The 23,808-nt window shown below is 33.9% G+C and overlaps 1 protein-coding gene across 11 annotated transcripts in view; it reads left to right on the top strand.

The window, feature by feature from the left end:
- The window catches only part of HERC4 (HECT and RLD domain containing E3 ubiquitin protein ligase 4), a 126,495-nt gene that overhangs the window by 28,806 nt on the left and 73,881 nt on the right, over positions 1–23,808 (top strand). For all 11 annotated transcript variants that reach the window (XM_044942176.2, XM_025284610.3, XM_044942177.2 and 8 more), the window contains exons 3-7: positions 2,228–2,387; positions 7,840–7,916; positions 13,965–14,186; positions 15,264–15,355; positions 22,819–22,949. In XM_044942176.2, the coding sequence (XP_044798111.1) occupies positions 2,228–2,387; positions 7,840–7,916; positions 13,965–14,186; positions 15,264–15,355; positions 22,819–22,949 (682 nt within the window). The remainder of the gene's footprint in view (positions 1–2,227; positions 2,388–7,839; positions 7,917–13,964; positions 14,187–15,263; positions 15,356–22,818; positions 22,950–23,808) is intronic.

Raw genomic sequence — 23,808 nt, 5'->3', positions numbered from 1 at the left:
TAAATGTAAACTTTTGTAATCAAATAGAGAAGTATACAAATTATAAAGTTTATGGCTTTATGAATTTTCCAAGTGAGTATATTGTTGACTTCTCAGCCTAGTTTGAATTTTCATTTCTCTCATCAATGAATTTGACATCTTTTCATAGGATTAAGAGCCATTTCTGTTCCTTTCTGTGTGGACAGTCAGTTCACATCTTTTGCCCATTTTTTCACTGAGCTTCTGCTCCCCCCTCCTCCTGTTTAGTCTTTAAATATTAGGGAGGTTATGTTTTTATTTGACATATCAACTACGTTTTCCCTCTTTTTTTTTTTTTTTAAATCAGTTGTTTCAGTTTGCTTTTAGTTTGTTTTGCTATATTTGAAGAAGTAATTTGGATTTTCTCTAACAGATACGAGGCGTCTCTTTCTCTTTCCTCGCATACTTAACTTAGTGTCAGTGTCTTCCAAAATTCTTCCTAGTATCTTTTAAAAGTATTTCATGTTCCCCTGGTGCCTTTTGTATATCTTTACCTTTGCCTTTAATAAGACTCCTTACCCCACTTGTTTTTCTATAGACCGTAAACTCCTTGAGGACTAGAACTCTGTTTTATTTATCTTTCTCTAGTACTTAGAGCACAAGAAGTATACAGTAAGTATTAATATTTGGCATGAATGATTGTGTCTTCTTTGTTTCTTGGATTTTTGGTGTCTTTGATTTTATAGCAATTGATATCAAATTTAAGTGCCCTTCCTATATTATGTTGAACCAACCAGTCTTATTCATCCTTCTTATCATCCTCTCATTTTTTGCTCTTTATTCCATCTCCTTTGAGGATTGTTCTGGAGAGACATTGATTCATTTCAGGGGTCCTCTGTGAAAGATTAATAGATCTTTTGCATTTTACTTCTTTCTTCATAATTAAGATTTATGGGAGTGTTTTGATGTAAATAAATGATACCATACTTTTAAGTCCTTTTGTGTTTTTGGGAGGAGGGGCAGTATGTTATATATCTTATGTTTTGTTTTCGTATGTTTCTGCAATATAATTTTATAAAAACATGTATATATATAAAATATACACAAAAAAGTGAGAGATTCATATATTGAATTTCCATGTACTATTTATCAACTTCACGAATTATGAACTCATAGTATTGTAAGGTAAGTACTTAAAAAGACATATCATTAGACTTATACAAATTCTTAAGGCTGTCTAAGGGCTGACTTCCCACCCCAAAATGCAGAATAAGTAATGCAGATGAAATTTGAATTTCTCTGTTACTTAGGGATTCAAACCTCTATGATGTAATCTCTTATTATTGAACAGCTGTATTTGTACACTGAGCTAAAATTACGTTTCTAAGGAAGCTCTTATTGGTTCAGTTTTAGCAGCTCTGCAAAAAGACACTTTGAGTTTATAGAAGACATAGCTTTATTATTAGGCTAAAAAAGGTTAATTTTTTTAAGAGGTTAATTTTAAATGATGTCTTTAAAAAAACTTGTGTACTAGTAAAAAACCAATTGTGCACATCTTAAAGAGACTAAGGAAGCAATTTCATTTTCTTTACTGGTTTGTCAATGGCTATTGACAGTCTTATGAGGGCCAATATTTTAAATTAATTTCTGATTTAAAACTTGAACATATTTTAACCACATGTGGAGTTTTTATATCGTTCACATTAAAATAGCAGCCCATAAACTGAAATCTGTTTGTTATAGTCACATTGCCCTTCAGTTCTCTCCTCAGCATATCTAGTAGATACTTTATTTACGAGATCTGTAAAGAATTTGTTTCCTATCAGAAATTGCTAATTCAGATTATCTCATTTGTTTCAGAATCACTCCATAGTAGTATCCCATATGGTAATACATATGTTGGTTATGATTTTATTGTTAAAAAACAGCCGATTTATTCAAATGATTCCTTTTCAGCTGGACTCCTTTTATTGGTAATGGTTTTGAGTGAAGACCAATTCCCGAGAAAATTTTTATACACCTTTAATTTCTTCCCCCAAATATTCAAGTTACTTAATAATCTGAGTTGATTATGCCCTGTGATGTATATCTGTATTTACTACAATGAGAATTTTGTGTGGAATGTATTTGTTAGGTTTTGTAGAATAACTAAATTACAGTCTGTATTTCAGCATTTCCTTAGCTTTTTTGTACAAGATGAAGACTATAGTTTTATTCTTATTAGGGGTTTAAAACTAGAATGTAATGTCTCTGTTTCTGATTTCTGTAGAGCAGGTTGTTGCCCTGGATGCCCAAAATATTGTAGCTGTTTCATGTGGAGAAGCTCATACATTAGCACTAAATGACAAGGGCCAGGTGTATGCTTGGGGTCTCGATTCTGATGGACAACTTGGCCTGCTAGGATCAGAGGAATGTATCAGAGTACCCAGGTAACAAAGGTGACCGACAAAGGGGTCTTTAACAATCTTTTATAATAAATTTGTTATCTAAATCATTCTGCTTACTACTGGGCATTTAAGAGTTGACATACAATTCTCCCCTTTAAGCTCTAAAGGCATTTATTGGGTAGGTGCTTGCCTTTAGTTTGGATTGAATGCTTGTTTTTTGTATATTTTATATTTTCTCCCAGATTATGTATGTTTATAAAGATAAGGGGTAGAGAATGCACACTTTATTATAAATTTTCTCTCACTGAAATTTTTAAGTGGATTAAGACTAAACCATTAAATATTGGTTGATTGTTTTTTCTCTTGTTTTTTTAGTCTTTATTGTTTTTATTGAATGTCGAAGTCCCACATGCTTAGAGTAAAAAGAATAATTCACTTTCTACATTTTTACATAGCACTGACCACAATTTAATTTGTGCTAACCACTGATTCATCATAGAATTATTTCAAAGTTTAAAAATAAGCAGTGTTTCATCAATATTGTAGTTTTACAGAATTATATAGGGCATCACCATTGCTTTAATATTAAAAACTGTAATCCTGAACATAAAGGTTTAAAGAAAAATAACCAGTTCTTTTGGGTACATAATTAATACACTAACTCGTCCATAGTGTTTAAAATTATACAAATTCTTGTCTCCTTAAACTCTTTTTATGTTTTTTCCCCTGGTAATAGTTATAGGAATAAAAGAGAACTCTCTAGGGAACCAAGGTATTACACTCATTTTAGATTTATTCCAGATAGCATTTTTATAATATACACATTTAGATATTTTGTTTTTAATTTAACATTATTAATGTTTGCCGTGGCTTAAGAAATAGGTAACTACTAGGATAAGAAATTGGAGCACAGGAAATAATACATTTCAGAACAGGAGGGGATTCTCTGGTGGTCCAGTGAGGACTCCATGCTTTCATTGCTAAGGGCACAGGTTCAATCCCTGGTCAGGAAACTAAGATCCCTTTAAGTTACATGGCACAAAAAACCAAAAACAACCACAAAACAAAACAAAAAAACAGAACAGAGCTCTTATCATTAGAAATGATGTGTTTTGTTTTTTTTTTTAATAGGGATGGTAGCTAGTTCCTTCAGCAAGCCCATATCTTTTTATCAAATGTATATATATGTATATATGTGTGTGTATGTCTGTTGAAAAACTTAAAAAGTATACATTTGAAATATTTTTTTTGTTTTAGCATATTAAAATATTTTTTTCATCTTTAGTTTGATGCTTTATATTTGTTCTAGTAATGAGCTGTCTGTTGAGACGTTGGGATATGTCTCATTAATGTGTTTTCTTTAACCTGTAATCAAATTCTGCAAAACTCCCCAAACAAATTTCTTCCCTTTTGTTTCTTCTGTAATAACAATTAAATAGCAAACACATTTCCCGTTATGCTTTTAGTGCCTCTTTGATGATGGTGCTGTTGGGAGAGAGAGTTTTTTCCTTAAGCTAAGTAAATTGAATTTTTTTAGTCATTTCAATTTTGATTTCTTTTAGAAAATGTTAATTTGCAGCCAAATGGCTGCTGGCTACAAAATGCAAAGCATTCATAGGAACAGAGTGATCTCACATTTGTCACATTCTCTACTGCCTTTATTTCCTTCCATAAGTAATTATTGTAGAATGGAATTTTTTATTTAAGATTTTTAAGAACTTTGTGTTTTTAGTATTGAAAAGAGAGTTAGATGTTAGGTTTTCTAAGTCCTTAATTTCAAAACCATGATTCACAACAAGGCTGTCTAGTTTCCAATATTTTTCACTCCACTGAATTTTCCTTTTTTTTTTTTCCTGTTCAGTCTGGTCTAAGAGACAGTAATCCATAGATGCTTAGTAAAGAGAGAAAGATGAGAAAATTTTATTATGTGACAGTTTATTTGAAGGTTGCCCAATAATCCTGTTATTTGTAACTTTGCTCTTTTATGAACCTGAATGGGGACCTGTAAGAGATCTTAATTGAGTCCTTTGATTTAAACGTCTCTGTTTATGTATTTACTGAACCTCTTACTAGTTTTAAACTGTGTATAAGGGCGTCTTTCCTGTTGAACTTTCTCAGTTTTTCATTGGGCTAATGTGATTTGGATCTGTTGTGACACACACATATGTATACATACATATAAATTTTTACTGGTACTTCATATTTTAAAGGGCAATTTAATAGTACAGTAGGAGTATGTTTTTATGAAAGACCACTAGTGATTTTTTTCCTTTTTAAGTCTCAACACCAAATCATTTTTTAGATCCAAACCTTTTTCTAGGTGCTTAGAAATGCCAGCCAGCTTTGTAACTTTCACATACGTTTTGAATAAAACATATGATAGAAGGAAACTCAGACATATGAATAGATTTTCTTGATTTAACTCAGTTTTGAAAGCATATTGCAGAGCGTTCCCGGGCTGTCCAGTGGTTAGGACTCTGCTTTCACCTGTAGGCCATGTTAGATCTCTGGTAGGGGAACTAAGATCCTGCAAGCTGCATGGCATGGCCAAAAAGTATGTTACAATTTCTGCCTAATATTAGCATATGAAAGTACAGAGTATTTCAGATTAAAATGAAAATTAAAGAATATTTAATGATAGAGACTAGACCAGTTGTTAGCCTAAATTTTTCAAAATCAGCTATAAACTTTTCTCAGATGAATAAGAAAGTTGTGGCTTAATTGGGAAATAGAAAATTGTTGATTATGTTTTACCGGGAAATTTATTTTTAAAACCACTTTCTTGAGGTACATTTGGCATACAAAAAGCTTTATTTATTTAGTGTATACACCTTGATGATTTTCGAATTGGCAAAATATTTAATGCTTTAGTTCCTCAAATTCTTGATTTCATACTAAATTCTTGATTATATTCAAACTTATCACTGTTTCTTGTTAATGGTTGTTAAAGAATTTTACCTTTACAGACAAATTGGAAATGCCTGGTTTCTGCCGTATTGCCACTGTACATTAAGTTGGAAAAATGTAACAATACAACAGTACACATATTCAACAACTTATGTTTTGACTTCAAGGCTTCTCAAGGGAGGGGTGTATGAATCTTATTTCCAGGTTTATGCACTGTTTCCTTAAAATTTCAAACATCTTTCAGAATTCAGTGAAGAAATAATTTCTTTACAATGAATAATTTTAGTGATGTTGCCATTTAAAAATGTTTGACAAGAACTCTAAAGTTTAGGGAGTTAAATTTATAAGTATTTATAAAATATTTATCCTAGACATCCGAAATTTAGATTTTCTTTTCATAGTTCTTATTAATTAGGAATCTTCATATACATGTGTAAATATATTTTTATTTACAAAATTTCTTTCGTTTTGACTTTCCTATTAACTTGATTTGAATCCTTTTAAAAATTGAAAACTGAAAAACATTTACATTATCTTTTTTACTCATTGAGGAGTATATTTGATGAATTCTATAAAACTTTGTTTCATTAAGAATTTTCTGATTTGTCTCTTCAGGAAAAATGCACCATGGCAAAATTGCTTTACTATTCATATATATATATAACAGTATTTTTGTTTCTTTTTTAAATTCCCGAAAGCTTAAAAAAATAAAAAGCAAACCCTCTTCTCGTTCCCACTTCCACTCCCCCATCTTCAGTGTATTACATCTCCATAGAGACAAAAGCAGAGATTTCTTTCCTTTGAAACAGTAATTCCACAGAAGAACATCTTCACTTCTCCTGAGCAGACACAACTAAAAAATTCATCCTATATTCTAAGCTGCATAATAATATTTTGGTAGTGAGAATCACTGAGTGTAAATTGCTGTGCAAATTTAGTTAGAAGTTTTGGGGGCAAACTTTATGAATAGTTTAATACTAAAACCTCAAAGAAGTTACAGATTCACTTATCCTCAAACAGTGGACACTTGACATACTTTCTGTTTCCCCGTACATTTTGCCAGGCACTGTGGTAGGTGCTCGGGATTCCATGGGTATAAGATAATATTGCACTCTTGCAGAGCGTATTGTTTAGCAGAGTATACTAGTAATAATTAAATGAATAAGTATTCCAGTAATTTATAGAGATAAATGCCATGAAGGAGAAAACAGCGTGCTGTTAGAATGTAGAATTTGAAAAGATTTTATTTAGTCTTGCAAATTGGGCTTGATGCCAGGAACAGTTGTTTTTTTAAAACCATTTAATACCGTTCACTATTCAATGTATGATGTACATAATATGCATAAGCAATAACAGTAAATGTTTAATAACTTCACAGTTGTACATATCCATGTATTTTTTTATTCCTGTTTTTGCTTTGCCAATGTATATATAGGTTTTTGCTATATTTGAAAATCTGAAAATATGTTGGACCCTGTTAACTTGTTGGATTCTGCTAAATGGTAGCAGTACAACTCTCAAGTTTTGTAGTTAAGAACATAAATCCACTAAATAAATTATTTTTAATACAACAATATGGAATTAGAGTAACTCTCCTTTTTCCCGCTCAAAATTTGGTTTGCTGAAGCTGCCTCCCGAAAATCATGGGTATCGACACTCTGGTCAGAACTTGCTCCAGACTCTCATATGGCAGAATCAGGTCAGGTGGCAGTATCAGGTAAAGGGAAATAAGAAACATACTGTATTTTTCCACCCCCTTTTTTTCTTGAAAATGTTAATGCAGGAAAAACAGAATGACCAGGTGAAGGTGAACTACATAAAACCTGGGATGATTCATGCACAGAGTTACTTGATTTTCATGTTTTAACACTTAGCCTTTAGAGTTATATTGCGGTTAAGGAAAAATCAGAAATTGGGGGGGAAAGGAAGCTAAAAAAATGTAAGGCAGAAACATGAGATGGCAGAAATATGACCTCACACATCAGTGATCATAATAGATATGAATTAAGTTTCTATAGTAAAGAATTAAATACATTTAATATCACTGATTTAGATGCAAAGAAGAAGAAGGATAGTCCAAAAGGAATAGGTTTCATAATGGTGAATTGGTAGCATCGCATGATAGGAATCCCTGCTGGTTCTTAAGGAACATGATGGAGGAGAGCATGTACTAAACTGCGCCAAATACACCGATTTTTGACAAATTAGATCATGTACATTTGTCTTAGAAATATATTACCAAGTTTCATATTTTAAGTTAAAGTTTTTTCAAATTTTGATAATAAAAACATACGAAAGCACTGAAGTATGAGCATAGATTACTGTGCTTAAATATTGTCCTTTCAAAGTGTTTTCTCATCACACCTCATAATTTTTCATACTTAGATTTTGTTTACTGATTTTAGCGTAAATTTTTTATAAATTGGGCTTGTGTGAAAAAAGCATAAACTGCTAGGTCACACTAGTAAGGAACTGCTGGTAAGGAAACTCTTTGCACATAGTAGGTGGTCAATAAATAGCATAAATAGCATTCAGGATTCATTTATGAAATGGAATTAACTAATCCTGATCTCTTCTTCTTTTCTAGAAATATTAAAAGTTTGTCGGATGTCCAGATAGTACAGGTTGCTTGTGGTTACTATCATTCACTTGCACTTTCTAAAGGTAAGCGTTGCTTCTATTTTCTTTTGCCTTTTCAGCTTTCTTATTTAAAGACGAAATTTCTTCAACTTCATCCTTATTAAACATTGCCCCGGTTCTTCTTTATCCTTTTCATTTCTGTATACATTTTAGAATTAGTTTGGCAGTTTTCATAGACACTTATTAAACCATTGGGATTTTGTTTGGGATTGCACATTGTCTCTAAATCAAATTGAGGAAAATCTTTGTAATACTGAGTTTTTCAATTCTTCAACTGGTGATATCAGAGAAGGCAATGGCACCCCACTCCAGTACTCTTGCCTGGAAAATCCCATGGACACAGGAGCCTGGTAGGCTGCAGTCCACGGGGTTGCTAAGAGTCAGACACGCCTGAGCGACTTCAGTTTCACTTTCACTTTCATGCATTGGAGAAGGAAATGGCAACCCACTCCAGTGTTCTTGCCTGGAGAATCCCAGGGACGGGGGAGCCTGGTGGGCTGCCGTTTATGGGGTCGCACAGAGTCAGACACGACTGAGGTGACTTAGCAGCAGCAACTGGTGGTATGTTCCCATTTTAATCTCTTCTGAATTTGTCTCAAGAATATTTTGTTCTTTTCTGTGGAGAGATCTTACATACATTTTGTTAGATTTTTCCATAGATATTTGATGTTTTTTGTTATTCTGAATGGTGTCATTCTCAAATCATTTTTTGCAAGAATATAGACATGAAATTGATTTTTTTGCATCTTATTGTTCTTTAGCTTGCTGAACATTATTCCTTCATAGCTGGGGAAGTTTATAACTTGCCCAATTTCATTTGATCTCACAGATAAACTTTTTATGACTAGAAATAGAAAGTCGTCTAAGCATCCTGGTACCTTCGCTTATTTCTTTTGACTTCTTCCTATGCTCGCTAACGATTATGAGTTAGTAGAGAACCTGCCATATATATTTATTTTTTTATAGTTTTAAAATTTTGTTTATTTATTTTTGTCTTTGCTGGGACTTTGTTTCTCTGCACAGGCTTTCTCTAGTTGTGGCAAACGGGCTACTCTCTAGGTGTGGTGTGCAGGCTTCTCATTGTGGCGTGGCTTCTCTTATTGCAGAGTGCAGGCTCTAGGGCAAGGGTTTCAGTGGTTGCAGCCCATGAGCTCATTAATTGTGGCTCCCAGGCTCTAAAGCACAGCTTAGTAGTTGTGGCGCACAGGCTTAGTTGCTCTGGGGCATGTGGAATCTTCCCAGATCAGGGATCGAACCCATGTCTCCTCTGTTGGCAGGCAGATTCTTTACCACTGAGCCAGCACACATGCACCAGGGAAGCCCCATGTATTTGTTGTTACATCATTTATAAAAGTAAGTTTCAGTGGCTTTATTATTATTAGTTTAAATTTATTAAATGCCTTGTGAGGCCTACTGCGAATGAAACAGTAGACTAGAACTATAGGGAAATACCGATAAACTGAGAGACCGTTTTAGGGACCATGTGATCTAATAGAAGAGGCAGATGTACAAATATTATAATTGAGGCAGAAAAAATATATACTATTTTTGGTCAAGGTAAAAGTAAAATACTGTGGGAATAAGGGGAAAAGTGTAGTTTGTCAATAGAATTGGTAACAGTAAAGAAGGGATTCATATTTGCTGCAAGTCTTGAAAGATGAATATAATTCAGAATTGGAGACCTGTTGAGAAGCAGCTAGGGGGAAATGTTAAGGATTGCCTAAAGTAATAGTACTAGTGAGAGCATAGAAGGAAAGTATTTTGTGTATTTGTGTATCAGCATATAATTTTACATGGGTATTTTCAGAGCATGGGAGACATTTTCATACTTAAGTAGTGGTTGAAGTAAAAACAAACCTGTTACAAAGGGCCCTACGTGCCGTGTTAAGGGATTTGGGTTTATTCCATCTAAGAAATAAAATGAGGGGTCGGGCTGGCATCCCTGTATTTTTTGATGTTACCTGTCAACTTCTCTTTTGGTACTTTGGTAGATAAATTCAAGATAAATTTAAACCCAAAGGCTTTACTGATGAGGACAGTTTTTCTATCTTGACAAGTATTCTTTTGCCTTATTCAGCTTCATGTTTTAGCAGTGTCTTATTCATTTAGTGAAAAACAAATTTTTGGGGTGGGGAGCAGATCACTCAGTATGAAATAGGCACAGTGGTAAGCAGTATAGTACTAGCCTTTATGGTGGTTGTTTAGTTGCTGAGTTGTATCCAACTGTTTTGTGACCCTGTGAACTGTAGCCCACCAAGCTCCTCTAGCCATGGGTTTCCCAGGCAAGAAAACTGGAATGGGTAGTCATTTCCTTCCCCAGGGAATCTTCCTGACCCAGGGATCAAAAGCCTTGTCTCCTGCATTTGGCAGGTGAATTCTTTACCACTGAGTCACCCTTAGGGACTAGCCTAGCCCTTACGGTTCAGTCATACAGATAACAGTATAGTCATATACTACAAAAGAAGACTGTAAAGAAAAAGGTTTGGGATACTCAGATCCCATAATAGGGGGATTGAACTTAATCTTGGAGGTTAAGGAAGAGAGAATAGAAGTAAATTAGACAAGAGTGAGGGGAAGGTTTAGGCAGAGTGTGTGAGACAAAAAGTGTGTAAGAAACTGGCTTTGGAAAATATGAAGGAAGCTGAGTATGGCCAAAGTATAGTGAGTGAGGGAAGAGATTGGTGTGAAATGAGCTCAGAAACATAGGTAGATTTTGTAGAACCTTATAAGCCTTGTTAAAAGTATTTATCCCAAGAGCAGTGAGACGGCACTGACAAATTTTTCTCAGGTGAGCAACGTTTCAGATCTATGTTTTTTAAAAAAAATCAGCTCATTTGAGTTTCATTATGAAATAAACACATGAACATATAAATTTACGGAATAATTAATTTGAAACTTTTCCAGACCACTATTATGGTGTCTACCATATATCAGATCTACATTTTTATATCTCTGTATATACAAATGTCTGCTAGTTAATGTCCATAGAGTATTTCTGCAAGTGCATACCAGCAGTTGGTAAGAGTGCTTGTCTTTTGGAAGAGCAACTGGTGATCTAGTTTGGAGAGAAACTTAGTAAGTATGTACTATTATGGTATGAATTTTTAAAAATCACTTATTAGTATGTCAATTATTAGTGCCATTTATTTTATAAAAATAAGTAAAAGATGTTTAGAGTTGTAAAAAAAATGTAGCAATGGGTGAGCAAATGTGGTCAAGTAGAGAGAACTAGAGATCTCTTTAAGAAAATTAGAGATACGAAGGGAACATTTCATGGAAAGATGGGCACAATAAAGGACAGAAATGGTAGGGACCTAACAGAAGCAAATGGAGAAGGCATTGGCACCCACTCCAGTACTCTTGCCTGGAAAATCCCATGGACGGAGGAGCCTGGAAGGCTGCAGTCCATTGGCTCGCTAAGGATCGGACACGACTAAGCGACTTCACTTTCACTTTTCACTTTCATGCATTGGAGAAGGAAATGGCAACCCACTCCAGTGTTCTTGCCTGGAGAATCCCAGGGACGGGAGAGCCTGGTGAGATGCCGTCTATGGGGTCGCACAGAGTCAGACACGACTGAAGCAACTTAGCAGCAGCAGCAGCAGCAGCAACAGAAGCAGAAGATATTAAGAAGAAATGACAAGAATACACAGAAGAATTGTACAAAAAAGATGTTCACAACCCAGATAATCATGATGGTGTGATCACTCACCTAGAGCCAGACATCCTGAAATATGAAGTCAAGTGGGCCTTAGGAAGCATCACTATGAACAAAGCTAGTGGAGGTGATGGAATTCCAGTTGAGCTATTTCAAATCCTGAAAGATGACACTGTGCAAGTGCTTCACTCAATATACCAGCAAATTTAGAAAACTCAGCAGTGGCCACAGGACTGGAAAAGATCAGTTTTCATTCCAATCCCTAAGAAAGGCGATGCCAAAGAATGCTCAGACTATCGCACAGTTGCACTCATCTCACACGCTAGTAAAGTAATGCTCAAAATTCTCCAAGCCAGGCTTCAGCAATATGTGAACCGTGAACTTCCTGATGTTCAAGCTGGTTTTAGAAAAGGCAGAGGAACCAGAGATCAAATTGCTAACATCTGCTGGATCATGGAAAAAGCAAGAGAGTTCCAGAAAAACATCTATTTCTGCTTTATTGACTATGCCAAAGCCTTTGACTGTGTGGATCACAATAAACTGGGGAAAATTCTTCAAGAGATGGGAATACCAGACCACTTGACCTGCCTCTTGAGAAACTTGTATGCAGGTCAGGAAGCAACAGTTAGAACTGAACATGGAACAACAGACTGGTTCCAAATAGGAAAAGGAGTTCGTCAAGGCTGTATATTGTCACCCTGTTTATTTAACTTATATGCAGAATACATCATGAGAAACACTGGGCTGGAGGAAGTGCCAGCTGGAATCAAGATTGCCGGGAGAAATATCAATCACCTCAGATATGCAGATGACACCACCCTTATGGCAGAAAGTGAAGAGGAACTAAAAAACCTCTTGATGAAAGTAAAAGAGGAGAGTGAAAAAGTTGGCTTAAAGCTCAGCATTCAGAAAACGAAGATCATGGCATCCAGTCCCATCACTTCCTGGGAAATATATGGGGAAACAGTGGAAACAGTGTCAGACTTTATTTTTTGGGCTCCAAAATCACTGCAGATGGTGATTGCAGCCATGAAATTAAAAGATGCTTATTCATTGCAGGGAAAGTTATGACTAACCTAGACAGCATATTCAAAAGCAGAGACATTACTTTACCAACAAAGGTCCATCTAGTCAAGACTATGGTTTTTCCTGTGGTCATGTATGGATTTGAGAGTTGGAGTATAAAGAAAGCTGAGTGCTAAAGAATTGATACTTTTGAACTGTGGAGTTGGAGAAGACTCTTGAGAGTCCCTTGGACTGTGAGGAGATCCAGCCAGTCCATCCTAAAGGAGATCAGTCTTGGGTGTTCATTGGAAGGACTGATGTTGAAACGGAAACTCCAGTACTTTGGCCACCTGATGCAAAGAGCTGACTCATTTGAAAAGACCCTGATGCTGGGAAAGATTGAGGGCAGGAGGAGAAGGGGACGACAGATGATGAGATGGCTGGATGGCATCACTGACTCGATGGATGTGGGTTTGGGTAGACTCTGGGAGTTGGTGATGAACAGGGAGGCCTGGTGTGCTGTGGTTCATGGGGTTGCAAAGAGTCAGAGACGACTGAGCAACTGAACTGAACTGAACTGAGAACTATTATAAGAACCTGTTGAAATGGGTAGGTGTTGATCTATTAGCCATATTTTTCTTTAGAAAGAAAACAGTATATGACTTGATTGATAGGTGATAGATTAATTAATAAAAACCTGTATGTAAGGTAAAAGAAGAGCGGACTATGAAGGATGACTCCTTATGTTTATGACTTGTGCTGCTGAATCAGTTAAGATGGTTATTTACTGAAAATGAGGAACATTAGGAAGAGATCCAGGTATGGGAGGTAGGAAGGGGATTGTGAATTGAGTTTAGGGCATGCTGAACTGGAAGTACCTTTCAAATATCGAAGTATAGCTGTCAGGTAATCTATTGGATACATGGATTTATTGCCCAGAGGAGAGATGTAGGGTAGTGATAAATTTTGAAGGTGTTTAGCATGTAATTGATAACTGAAGCCTTGAGCTTAAATGAGTCCCTCTTGGAATAAATCATATAATAAAAATGAGACCTGAGGAATATTAAAAAGAGATGGTGTTTCTTAGGAACATCAGGCAGTGAGATCACCCTCAGTTATGTGACTTACCCCATTCATTAGTAAAGTAAGTTGAACTACATCTCTAAAGGAACATCAGGAAATGAGATTACCCTCAGTTATGTGACTTAGCCTATTCATTAGTAAAGTGAGTCAAAGTAAAACTCTACTAATATGGATTGTTCTAGATAGTATCGTATAAGAAATAATTGTAAGGAGGAATATGTATTTTCATCCAGTGTAAGGAAGAATGTCCCAAAATAACTGATGATTTTCAAATGGAATTTTTTTGTGTGTGAGAAAAATAGTAATTTATGATTTTTGTTTTACAGCAAGTGAAGTCTTCTGTTGGGGACAGAATAAATATGGCCAATTGGGTTTAGGCATTGACTGTAAAAAGCAAGCTTCACCACAGCTGATTAAGTCTTTACTTGGAATCCCTTTCATGCAAATTGCGGCCGGAGGAGCCCATAGTTTTGTACTCACCCTTTCTGGAGCTATCTTTGGATGGGGACGCAACAAATTTGGTCAACTAGGTCTTAATGATGAAAATGGTAGGTTTGCATTTTTTATAGATATACTTTTAAAGAGAGATGATTTTTTTAGATGAATTAGTGATTCTTAGTGTCAGAGAGAAGTATACCCAAATCTTCCTTGGGATTGAAGTGGGGATGGAGAGATTAGTTTAAAAATTCCACCTTATAATATTTTTAGGAGATTGTGGGAAGGCCAAAAATAGTATTTTATTCTAAAATAAAATGGAGAAAGTATATTTGGACAAAAATCTTCATTGTTTAATGATTACTAAAAGAAAATTGAGAAAAACATTACTTCAGATGGGTAACCACATTATCAGCTACCATCAGTTGAAAAAAGTTGTAAAATTATCCTGAAAAGTAACACAAAGTGCTCATCTATTTGAGTATTTCAAAGAAATATTTATATCTGAGTCATTTAATTAATCTGTTAATGGTGATGCTAATGTCTTACAAATAAACTTTTTGAATTTTAAAAAATTATAACTATTTAAATTAGGATCTTGGGAACTGATTTTTCATAGCTGCATTAGGTTGAATGCCAATATTTGAAATACAAAGACTGATTTAATAAAGTTCAACATAATTATAATGAGTTAGACAAAATGAGTTGTTGATCTATAACAATTGGAGAATTTAAAAGTATTTTGTTCTGCATAAGAAAACTATGTCAATTTATGGTATTTATTATATCTTTCCTGCTATAAAACATCAGAAAGTATAGTTTTAGGTTTCAAAGTAGGATGCTATGAGCTTAATTATCATGAGGTAGATATAAAGAATGATGTATATGTATTAGAAGCAGTCAAAAAGCTTTGAAATTCCTTGATTCCTGAGTGTAGATTGGCATTGAGGCAGATTAGAATTTAAATTCCCCTTTTTAGACCTTTCTTTTATCACTGTAGTAGGAATAGAAAGACTTGGCAACCCAACTTAGCCTTTTACTACAGAATTATTGAATTGTTAAAATGGTTTAATTATCACTGTCTTCCACCATTGGGAAAGCTGTAGAGAAACACATTGTAGAAGAGTTTTAATTTTAAAAATACTGTTCGTTAATACGTTCGTTAACTGTTCTCTTATTGAAATTTTCAGATAGGTATGTTCCTAATTTACTAAAGTCACTAAGAACTCAGAAAATAGTTTATATTTGTTGTGGAGAAGATCATACTGCTGCACTAACCAAGGTATTGTACTCTTGTAAAACTTTTTTATTAATATTTATGTAGTTATTTTTGTAATTAGTGAATATTTTAATGCTTTGTGTATTGAAATCTTGAGATTTATTGATGTCTAAAAAATAATTTATCTTGAAAAAGGGACTTAGGTTATCATCTGTTTTCAAAAACAGTTTACCTTATATTTCAACTGTTTTATGTTACGAAATGTGAATTGTGATCTGCTGTTTGTGTGGTGATGATATATATTGTTGAGTTTTACAACTTAATATTAAATACTGCTTGAATAATATTGTGAATGAAATAATTTCTTTTTAGTGTGTCAGGCTTACTGTGCTTTGTGTATCAATCTTACTTATATTGCATAACTCTGCCCAATTTTAATTTAGCTTCTATGTGGCTTATAAGTATAACAAGTAACAGAGGAGACTGAATTCCTCTATTATCCCTAGGCCAAGAATCAGTATTATGCAAGAAGTTATAATGAGCTTTCATCACCTTTTCATCATCTTGCTAATGGTTTTAACTCTGACCTCTCACTTCCTTGAATATGTACCAGTTCAGTATCAGTACTGTATAATTCTCTAGCAATTAGAAGTAAAATGAAAATAGGCTAACCTTTACCAGTAGTGTTATTTATTATGTTAACATAAAGGAACTAGCAAATTATCATTGACTGAATTAGAGATTAATATTTTTGCATCTTTATCTTTCTTTATCCTGCATAGTAGATAAAATTGTCAAGAAAAAGTTACTTCTCATCAGATTTGTAAAAATTCTACACATTTACTACTCCCACCCCCCCCCCCACTGGAAATTTCAAAATAAGAATTATTCTCAGTCCTTATCAAATACAGTGTACTAAAGATACTTTAAAAAAATATTATAATGACCAATTACAAAAGTTAATTTTTAGAAAAATTTTATTGTACTTGCTTTTGAATAAGGAAGTTTTATATCTCTGCTAATCTTATTACCATATTTTATTGATTTAAAAAAAAGTTCAAATTACAGATGTAATCACTGTTGGCAAGTTATAAATTTTAGTGATTCTCTTCTGTCATTGATATTTAGAAGAAATAAGCTGTGTTGAACATAATAGTAAAGAATATTTTGTATAATATTATTCTTGAGGATTAACTTTGTGGTAGAAATATTCATATGTTAATGCTTTTCAAATTCATTCTTTCAGATAAGCTCTCTTCTTATTTTCCCAAGATTTCTAAGTCTTTATATCTGTTGAGTTTTTTTTTAATGTGAATTCTATTAATCTTCTGTATTTTTCTCTCAAAACAGTAGCTCTATTTTTCTCTTTTGAGAGAAAAATAGATACTTATCACTGGAATTTTTGGTATATATTATTTTCAACAAAATTAGATAGTTTTAACTATTTCAAAAGTAAGATATTTTTTAGTTTTCCTTGTTGAAAGTTAAAATGTAGTTGTGTATCAATGCCTTTTGCTTTTCTGCAAGAACTTCTTGAAGATAGATTAGGATTACTTTATAAAGCAGTTTAGAACTTCTTGAAGATAGATTAGGATTACTTTATAAAGCAGTTTAGAACTTCTTGAAGATAGATTAGGATTACTTTACAAAGCAGTTGAGAACTTCTTGAAGATAGATTAGGATTATTTTACAAAGCAGTTTAGATTAGGATTACTTTACAAAGCAGTTTCCTTGCGCAAAACAAATAGCAAAAATTAAAAAAACCTTACAAAATTTAAAAACAGAATAAATAGACATGCATGTTAATGGATATGAAGACACTACCATAAAGATGTTAATTTTTTTCAAGTTCTTTTATAAATTCACTATGCAGATTACATGTACATATACCTTTTGACTTATCTGTCCCTTAGCAGTTTTAAGAATCTATTCCAAAGATACAAAATTATGTATACACAAGGCCGTTTGCTGTGGTAATATTTTAATAACAAAAGAATAGAAGAAATCCAAATACTTAACGGTAACAGCCTAATTGAATAAACTGTGGTAATTCCGCTGCGTGTAGTGTCATGCCCTGTAAAACAGAATGAGGAAGATCTCTATTTTGTTGTAGAATGATTTTCAGGATATATTACCATTAAGGAAAAAGAAGATACATGTTATTTATATTTGAAAAGAATAGGTAGACCATATGAGCCTTGCCTTATGTTTTGACTTTGAAACCTAGAAACTCTTATACATAATTAAAAAGCTAACTTACATTTGTATATTAAAACAGTTCTACAGAATTACTAGTGGTACAACTGCAGAAGATTTCTTTTAGGTCATTTTAAAGTATAGTATTTTGTTGTGCATCACTAGTGGGAAATAGCCTAAAGATAAATCGAATTCACAAAGAGCCTCTTAAACTGCATTCTGTTGTCTTATTGTTATTAGGAAAATTAGTAGTTATTTCACTATACTGCATATAGAATAGGATAAAGCAAATAAGTATTTATTTTATTGTCATTAGAAACCATGATTTTCAGCTTAAGAGAAAAGACATATAAAATGGTAGCAATCAAATTAAAAGTAATCTTTGCTTTGACTCAAAAGTATCAGTGTGAATTCTTACTTTTCTCCTTCTAAAATAAATTTGTTGGTTTGCTATGACCACTGAAAGATCTGAGATACAAGTAAATATGTGCAATCTAGAAGGAATGAATATTCTTTGATTGTTGTAGATTCTGTACTAAAAAGAACCAAGGCTTCTTAGAAAAGAGTTTGATCTCATATCTGGAACCAAAAAAGTATGAAAATAGCCTTGGGTAGTTTGTGTTACAAAAAAAGCAGAGACTACTAAGATCATGGCAGAAGGACAACTTGAAGAAGTGTGTTCAGTGGTCAAAAAAAGGAAATATCTTTAATAAGTGGAAATATACCAATTATAAGAAATCTATGACTTCATAATGATCCTCTTTTTACCCAAATCAATACAAAACAAACTTCATTGCTTATCCTTGGAAGTTGCTGGAACAACTCATTTTTCTAAAAATTAGTAAATGAGAAAAGCATTTTTATTGTATTTCATGATGACTTAATAGCTGATGAGTTAAGTTTTCTATAGAAAAATTTCAACTAATAAATTTAGAAGAAATATTTTTTAATACTCATTTTATACTCCTTAATGAAGTGTTGAATCTAGACAAAGATCAGCATTAAACTTAATGGGACTAGATAAGGCTGAAACATACTGTCCCACTTATTTTTAATGTTAACAGTCAGACATATGATTATTGACATGCCAAGATACAAAGGTTCATAAGATACTACTATTAATAATTATATATTAACAAATGTATCAGATAACCTAGATGAAATAAGTACATATTGGGAACATACAAACTACCAAAACTGAATCAAAACTGTTTACCAAAAGAAACAAAATCAGAATATGCCTCTAAAGAGTAAGGAGATTGTAATCAAAAGTCTCCCAAGAATGAAAAGCCCAGGAACAGATGTGTTTACTAGTGAATTCTACTATTTGAAAAATAATTAACACAAGTCCATTTCAAACTCCTCTGAAAAATAGAAGAGGAGGGAACACTTTCAAACTTGCTTTAAAAGTCCAGCATCATCCTGATATCAAAGCCACACAAAGTCACTGCAAGGAAAGAAAGTTACAAGCCAACATCCTTGATGAGTGTAGATGCAGAACTACTCAATACTAGCAAACTAAATTCAGTAGCACATTCAGATGATTATATATCCAGTGATCAAGTGGGATTTATCCCTGAGATGCAAGGATGGTTTATCATTCGGAAGTCAGTGTTACACACCACATTAATAGAATGAAGGATAAAAATTATATGATCATCTCAGTAGATGTAGGAAAAGCATTTGACAGAGTTCAGCATCCTTTAATGATATAGACTGTACAAAGGGAGTATGGAGGGAACATGCCTCAACATAATAAAGGCCAAATCTACCACTGATATAATAATTAATGGTGAAAAGTTTGAAAAGTGAAAATTTAAAAGTTTTTCCTTTGGGATCAGGGACAAAACAGGATGCCCACTTTCACTACTGCTCTTTAAGATAGAATTGGAAGGGGAGTTCCATGGGAGTCTAGTGGTTGGAACTCCATGCTTCCTCTGTGGGAGGATATGGGTTCCATCTCTGGTTGGGAAACTAAGATCCCGCATGCTGCATGGCCAAAAAAAAAGTACTTGAAGTCCTAGCCATAGCAATTAGTCATGAGAAACATTAAAGACATTCAAGTTAGGAAGGAAAAAGTAAAATTGTCTCTGCAGATGACTTGATACTATAAAGAGAAAACCCTAAAGACTCCTTGAAACATCTTGTTAGAACCAATAAATGATTTTAGTGACATTGCAAGATACAAATTAACATTTAAAGTGGGTTGTGTTTTTATACACTAACGAACTAAAAAGAGAGAAGCAGCAGCCCCAGTTACAGTAGCATTAAAAACAATGTAATGCTTAGGAATAAAGGTAGACCAAACAGAGGAAAGACCTGTACACTGATAACTATATGACATCAATGAAAGAAATTGAAGAAGACAAATAAATGGAAAGATTTCTCGTGTTCTTGGATTTGAAGAACAAATATTGTTAAAATGTCTGTACTACTCAAAGTGATCTACAGATTCAATGTAATCTGTTTCAAATTCGAGTAGCAGTTTTCACAGAAATGGAACAATCTTAAAATTCATACAGAAACACGAAAGACCCAGAATAGCCAAAGCAATCTTGAGAAAGAGCAATGAAGTAGAGGCATCGTGGGTCCTGATTTTAAGCTATATTACAAAGCTATGGTAACCAAAACTGCATGATAGTGGTGTAAAAGCAAGCACATGTATTAATACCAATGAAACAGAATCAATTCAGTTCATTTGCTCAGTCGTGTCCGACTCTTTGCGACCCCATGAATCGCAGCACGCCAGGCCTCCCTGTCCATCACCAACTCCCAGAGTTCACTCAAACTCATGTCCATCGAGTCAGTGATGCCATCCAGCCGTCTCATCCTCTGCCATCCCCTTCTCCTCCTGCCCCCAATCCCTCCCAGTATCAGGGTCTTTTCCAGTGAGTCAACTCTTCGCATGAGGGGGCCAGAGTATTGGAGTTTCAGCTTTAGCATCAGTCCTTCCAATGAACACCCAGGACTGATCTCCTGTAGGATGGACTCGTTGGATCTTGCAGTCCTAGATAGTCAGAAATAAATGCAGCAAATCATTAACAAGATGCTGAAAGCATACATCATCATTAATAAATGATACTGGGAAATCTGAACATCCATATGCAAATGCTGGATCCCTAATTCATACCACTTACAAAATGTAGCTCAAAATGGAATAAAGACTTACATGTAAGGCCTGAAACTGTAAAACTCCTAGGAGAAAACCTGGGGAGAAAGTTTCTTGGCATGAGTCTTGGTAGTTATTTCTTGGATGTGACGCCAAAAGCACACAGATAACAAAAGCAAAAATAAACTAAAAGCTTCTGCACAGCAAAGGAAACAATCAACAAAATGAAACGTCATCCTGTGGAATGAGAGAAGATATTTGTAAATCATATATCTGGTTAGGGGTTAATATCTAAAATACATAAGAAACTCAAATAACTCATGACTGAAAAATAGTCTAATTTAAAAATGGGCAAAGGGCTTGAATAGACATTTTCTGAAGGAGATACACAAATGACCAAAAGATCATGAAAAAGGTACTCAGTATCAACATCACAGTCTTCAGGAAATGCAAATCAAGACCACAAACTCATATCTGTTATGATCGCTATAATTAAAAAACAAAAACAGGTTTACGGAGAAAGGGGAACCCTATACTCTGCTGTTGGAAATGCAGCTTGGTGCAGACATTACAGAAAACAGTATGAAGATTCCTCAAAATATTAAAAATAGAACCACTGTAAGATCCAGCGATCCCACTTTTGGATGTATTTCTGAAGGACATTAAACGGGATCTCAATGAGATAACTATGCTCGTTTTTACTGAAGCATTGTTCACAATAACCAAAATATTTAAACAACCAGTGTCCACTGACAAATGAGTGGATAAAGGAAATGTGATGTGTACATGTGTGCGTGGGCATACATACATATACTGGAATATTATTCAGTCATAAGAAGGGGAAATGCTTTCATTTGTAACTGCATAAGTGAACCTGGAGGCATTATGCTAAGTGAAATAAGCCAGGCAAGGACAAGTACTAAATGGTATCACTTATACATGGAATTGTTTAAAAAAAAGTGAAAGGGAAGGCAATTAGGAATAGAAAGTCAAATTCACAGAAACATTAAGTAGAATGGTAGTTCCCAGGGTGTAGGGCATGAGGAAACTGGGGATATGTGGTCAAAGGGTACAAACTTCCTGTTAGAAGATTTTTACATTCTGAGGATCTAATGTACAACATAGTGACTATTAACAATACAGTATTCGGTACTTAAAATTTGCTGATAGTAGATCTGAGCTTTTTCCTTCCCTCAAAAAAGTATGTGAGGTAATAGATATGTTAATTAATTTGACTGTAGTAATAATTCCACAGGGCATATATATGTCATGGTGTGTATTTTAAATATTCACAATCTTATGTCAAGTCAGTAATGTCAGTAAGATGAAAAAACCTGAGAAACAAAACTTCAGTCACTCAGTCATGTCTGACTGTGACCCCATGCTATTTCTGTCCAAAAAAGGAAATTAATATTTTTTTCTGTATAGTGGTATTGTGTTATATATTTTTATCTGTTAGAGGTATGTTCCATTGAGAATACATACACATTTATAGGTGAAATGATTTATTGACCACAGTTTACTAGTTTAAAGTATCTTTGGTACAGTTTTCTGCTTTGAAATACCCTCCAAAAGGGGGTGGCAAGGGCATCAATGAACCAGGGTTGTCTAAGTTTTACCATTTGAAAGTGACCATTGTATGATAATTCGTATGTAGATAAATACATATATATATATATATATTTGTCTTTACTTTTGTGTCTTTGTTGAAATTTCCCATTGATAAAAAGTTTTTAAACAGAAAAATCAATTTCCTGACATAGCAGTCTGTATAAATACTCTTATTCCACTTTCATTTAATAGCTTAAATTCGTTTACATAGATGCAACTATGAAGAAAAGCAATTGAACTGAAAAAATACTAACTGTGCTTTTGTTAAACTGTCATCATGAATTACTTTTTAAAAAATATTACCTTTAATCCAGTTATGTATTTTATGATAAATATTTTAAAGATTGTCTATAGTAACACTATGCTAAGAGTAGGTATATTTGTGTGCTCTGTTTATACATACTTTTTTTTTTTTCCTTTGCAGAGCTACTTTGGAAACTGAAAATGATACCATTTTTAGGTTTTATGAAATTTTCTGTGATTTGACAAGAATATAAAGATAGTAAAAGGCAGTGCAAAAAATAGTATTGGTTTAATGAAACTTGTTTTCCTGAAGATTATTTCCTTTCATCAGGCTTTCTAATCACAAAGGATTTTGTCTTCTTTTTAGGAAGGCGGAGTGTTTACTTTTGGAGCTGGAGGGTATGGTCAGTTGGGTCATAACTCTACCAGTCATGAAATAAACCCAAGAAAAGTTTTTGAACTTATGGGAAGCATTGTCACTCAGATTGCTTGTGGAAGGTAAGTGGTTATAGAAAAGAGTATTTTGATCTATAACCCAATTATTAGGGTGTTTTTTTTTTTTTTTTAACAATCCAGGGGTCTTTTAATTATTACTATTATTATACCACAAATTCATAGGGAATGACTTCCAGCAGCTCAGGCTCCTTTCCATTGGTTCTCACAAAGTGTGCTTCTTTGGTAGCATTTCAGATGAACTTGAGTACCTTTCTGTTTGGCTTCCTTTTTTTTCCCCTGATCATTTTTATTCACATGTTCAGGAAACTGTCTTGGCTCTTAAGGGGTGCGTTTTGCTCGATGTATACATTAATTCTCTTGGCAAGAAGGATTTTGCCTTGACTTGTTTGTTTATAATATGGCAGTAGCATGCAGGGTAACCCTCCACTTGTGCTGTGGTAACATTTGTGGGTCATTCCTTTTTGAACAGTGCCGTTCCATGTAACATTACACTTGAAGTTATAGTCTTTTTTTCTTTTGCTTGTCCACCTTTTTCTTTAAAGAATGAACAAATTAAAAAAAAAAGAATGAACAAATTGACCAATTAATTACTTAAGACATAAGATTAATCAGTGGTGAAAGTTGAACTGGAATACTGATTTCCCCATCCCCAGTTCTTGGGAGTAAATAGGAGTCTGAGCTTTGTAATTGAGCTTCACCTTTGGTCCCCAGAGGCAAAATACCCTTTGCTTGGTTTTGACCACTTAGCTTAATTTTTTTTCCAGCTGGTATATATCTCTATGTAATATAATTTACTTTTCCAACAGTTAATTCAGATACACAGAATTATGCTGCAGGTAGCCTTTGGTGACTTCCTTTTCTTTCTTTTTTTAACATCATGTGTATGATTATCCATCTGTGT

This window comes from Bubalus bubalis, chromosome 4 (genome assembly GCF_019923935.1).
Source record: "Bubalus bubalis isolate 160015118507 breed Murrah chromosome 4, NDDB_SH_1, whole genome shotgun sequence".
Classification (NCBI taxonomy): Eukaryota; Metazoa; Chordata; class Mammalia; order Artiodactyla; family Bovidae; genus Bubalus; species Bubalus bubalis.
Note: the sequence above shows the minus strand (reverse complement) of the source record. Positions and strands in the feature narration are given on the sequence as shown.